We start from the raw sequence: 2,680 nt of genomic DNA, 5'->3' as shown, positions 1-2,680 counted from the left end.
ATATCATCTGTTTGGATCGCTGCAAAATGCCCTTAATTGAAAAACCTTCGCGATAGATGAAGATGTAAACACGTATTTGCACCTGTTTTTTGCCGTAAAAGACTTTAATTTTTATAAGCGCAATATCATGAAGTGGCCCCAAAAATGGAGAAATGTTATTGATCAAAATGGGCAATATGTCATTTAGGAAACTCATCAAAATTAACGAAAAAATTTTCTTTCATTTACATTGCAAAATACGCAATGACTTTGTGGACAATCCATAATTTGCAACTTTTTTACCAACAATTTCGTGATAAATTACTCACCCTTACACTATGACGAATTTACAAAAATCGATATGTCCGAGAAGTACTGAAAGTGGTAGAGGAAAATTAGCACCCCCTCTCACAGGGGCAGAACTAACACAAATTATCTCTTGCACCTGATTGGTTTATCTCTCAAAGTACCAATAAGGTCGTCCTAAGCTCAATAAATAAACAGGTATCATCGCGAAATGGTCAATATAGTTCCGAACCATCCCTTCAGCAGTACCTGAAGGTTTAGTCGAATAGTCTGTATAAACAACTCATTACATTTCATCATGAACTCTAGTGGTCAGCCTGAGCTTCGTTACCATTACATGGGCCTCAATTCTAATTGTCAACCTGCGGTGGTAAGTAATAATAATTGATACGATTAAGGAAATAGGGAGATTTAAAATTTGTTCTGCACCAAAAACAGAATTTTATTTTAAAAGAGCTTTAGATTCAATAGATCCCTTGAAAATTCACAACCACTTTTTCTTAAATTTCAGGCGCCTACCCCCTACCAACAACCCGCCGATGAGGCCACTCCTGCCAATTTTTGCCCCATTGGTAAGCCCTTATTTCAACTTGAAAATTACCAAAAAAAACGTGTGTTTAATATGTGTTTTTTTTGTGTAATATGTGTCTTTGCTTCGTTTCAGATTTCCAACAACCCCACAACGCTGAAAGTGCCGCTGTTAATGCTGCAGCGAAAAGGGTGAGGACTCAATTCTCTGCAGAGCAGCTGATTGAATTGGAAAATGAGTTTAGCAAAAACATTTATGTATCCAAAGAAAGAAGAGAGGAACTGGTCCTGCAACTAAATCTCACCAATAAGCAAATCAAAGTATGTAGGTCAATGGGTGATAAATTCAAATATTAACAAACTACTTTTCCTTTGAAGGTTTGGTTTCAAAACAAAAGAATGAAGGTGAAAAAGGAACAAAGGGAAGCCCAGCAGCAACGTTCAGAAACCGTCCCATTCGGCCATGCTCAACTCCCCCAACCATCCCAACCAATATTGTTGCCTAACGTCCAACACCAACCCCTCGCTCCGTTGCCCCATTCCCGAGTTCTCCATCCTCAAACCCACGGTGTTGTTCATCTAGAACGCCAACCTCCCCAGGCACTAGTGCTGCCTTTGGCTCCCCCCCAAGGCCCTTTGGCTCCCCCCCAAGGCCCTTTGGCATCCCCCCAAGGCCCTTTGGTATCCTTAGGCTGCCTCCAAGGAAAGCCAATGCAGCAACTCAGCCTTCAATCAGAAAATCAGGCATATGGCTTGCCTCAACAATATCAGGTTCCAGGACAGTGGGATCCTCCGCAGCAAGGTTACCCTTGCTATCCTGTTGGACCGGCACCTGCTACCCAGGAGGCAAGTCCGTATGACCAAGATTTCTCTGACTTATTTGAGGTGCTGGAAAATATCTGCGGATAGAATTGCTGGTAAGTTTCTTTGCTTTTCCTTTTTTTTTAGTCAGCAATATTTAGGTTCTAATTAAATTTTTTTAAAAATATTCCTTTGGTAATTGTTTCCTTTCCCTTTTGCAGCATCGGAGGTAGTGATCCCTTCATTCCGAGCCATTTGAAACCAAACTAAGGTTTGTGCTTTAAAATTTGGATTTGGAAATAAGCTAATAAGCGATTTTTTTTAAAGGCACAGTTCCTCGAGCTTCTTCTCGGAAACATAAATACTGCAAACTCCTTTGGTAGGGGGTGGGGGAAAGTTTTCTGCAAACCAAGGGCACAAAATGGGGGGAACTAATCTGTGATAATCCAGCAGGTGAGTTTCTTTGAGGCCACTTTGCCTTCTATTTTGATCTTAATTATTACTCATCCTGTAAAATTTTGTCAGCAATAGAGAGTCTTCAAAAAGGAGGCCCATCTACTAACCCAGTTTCTTGAGCAGAAACAAATCTAAGATTAGCAAATTGGAGCCATATTTCTCCCAGTGAATTTTTGCCACGTTTTACCAATAAAAAATCATCTCCAAAACGAAGGTTTCTTCATGGTCAAGAAATTTGTGGTTAGTGAATTGGCCTCCTTTTTCGGGACATCCGGTGTACGACATGACATCATTTCTCACAGCATTGTACAGGATGAGTCATAATTACGTTGGAAATTTTTGAAGAGCTGACTCCTCGACTGAAAACATGAAAAAATCTGCCTTCTGTAGCCTGATAATGTTGCAGTTTTTATGAAAAACTCGAGTTTTGTATCTTAAGTGATTTTTCCAGCTCTTTTGGTTTTCAGATTCCATTTGACATCCAAATGGACTTAGGGCCTACTCCTGGGTTTTTCCAATCTCTTTCTTAAGGCTTACAGAGACATTCAAGGGATGTTTGAAGGCAATTTTCTACGATTATTTGGGGTTTCTTGATGCTGTTCTTGAATTT

At 40.0% G+C, this 2,680-nt stretch overlaps 1 protein-coding gene across 1 annotated transcript; it reads left to right on the top strand.

Moving 5' to 3' along the window:
• Positions 1-583: 583 nt before the first annotated feature.
• On the top strand, positions 584-1,722 carry LOC136410531 (segmentation protein fushi tarazu-like). Its single transcript, XM_066392723.1, has 4 exons — positions 584-655; positions 797-857; positions 950-1,134; positions 1,192-1,722. Exons 1-4 carry the CDS (start codon positions 584-586, stop codon positions 1,720-1,722), a joined length of 849 nt encoding a protein of 282 aa, XP_066248820.1.
• Positions 1,723-2,680: the final 958 nt, after the last annotated feature.

This window comes from Euwallacea similis, chromosome 8 (genome assembly GCF_039881205.1).
Source record: "Euwallacea similis isolate ESF13 chromosome 8, ESF131.1, whole genome shotgun sequence".
In the NCBI taxonomy this organism is placed as follows: Eukaryota; Metazoa; Arthropoda; class Insecta; order Coleoptera; family Curculionidae; genus Euwallacea; species Euwallacea similis.
This window is presented reverse-complemented; position numbering and strand designations above follow the sequence as displayed.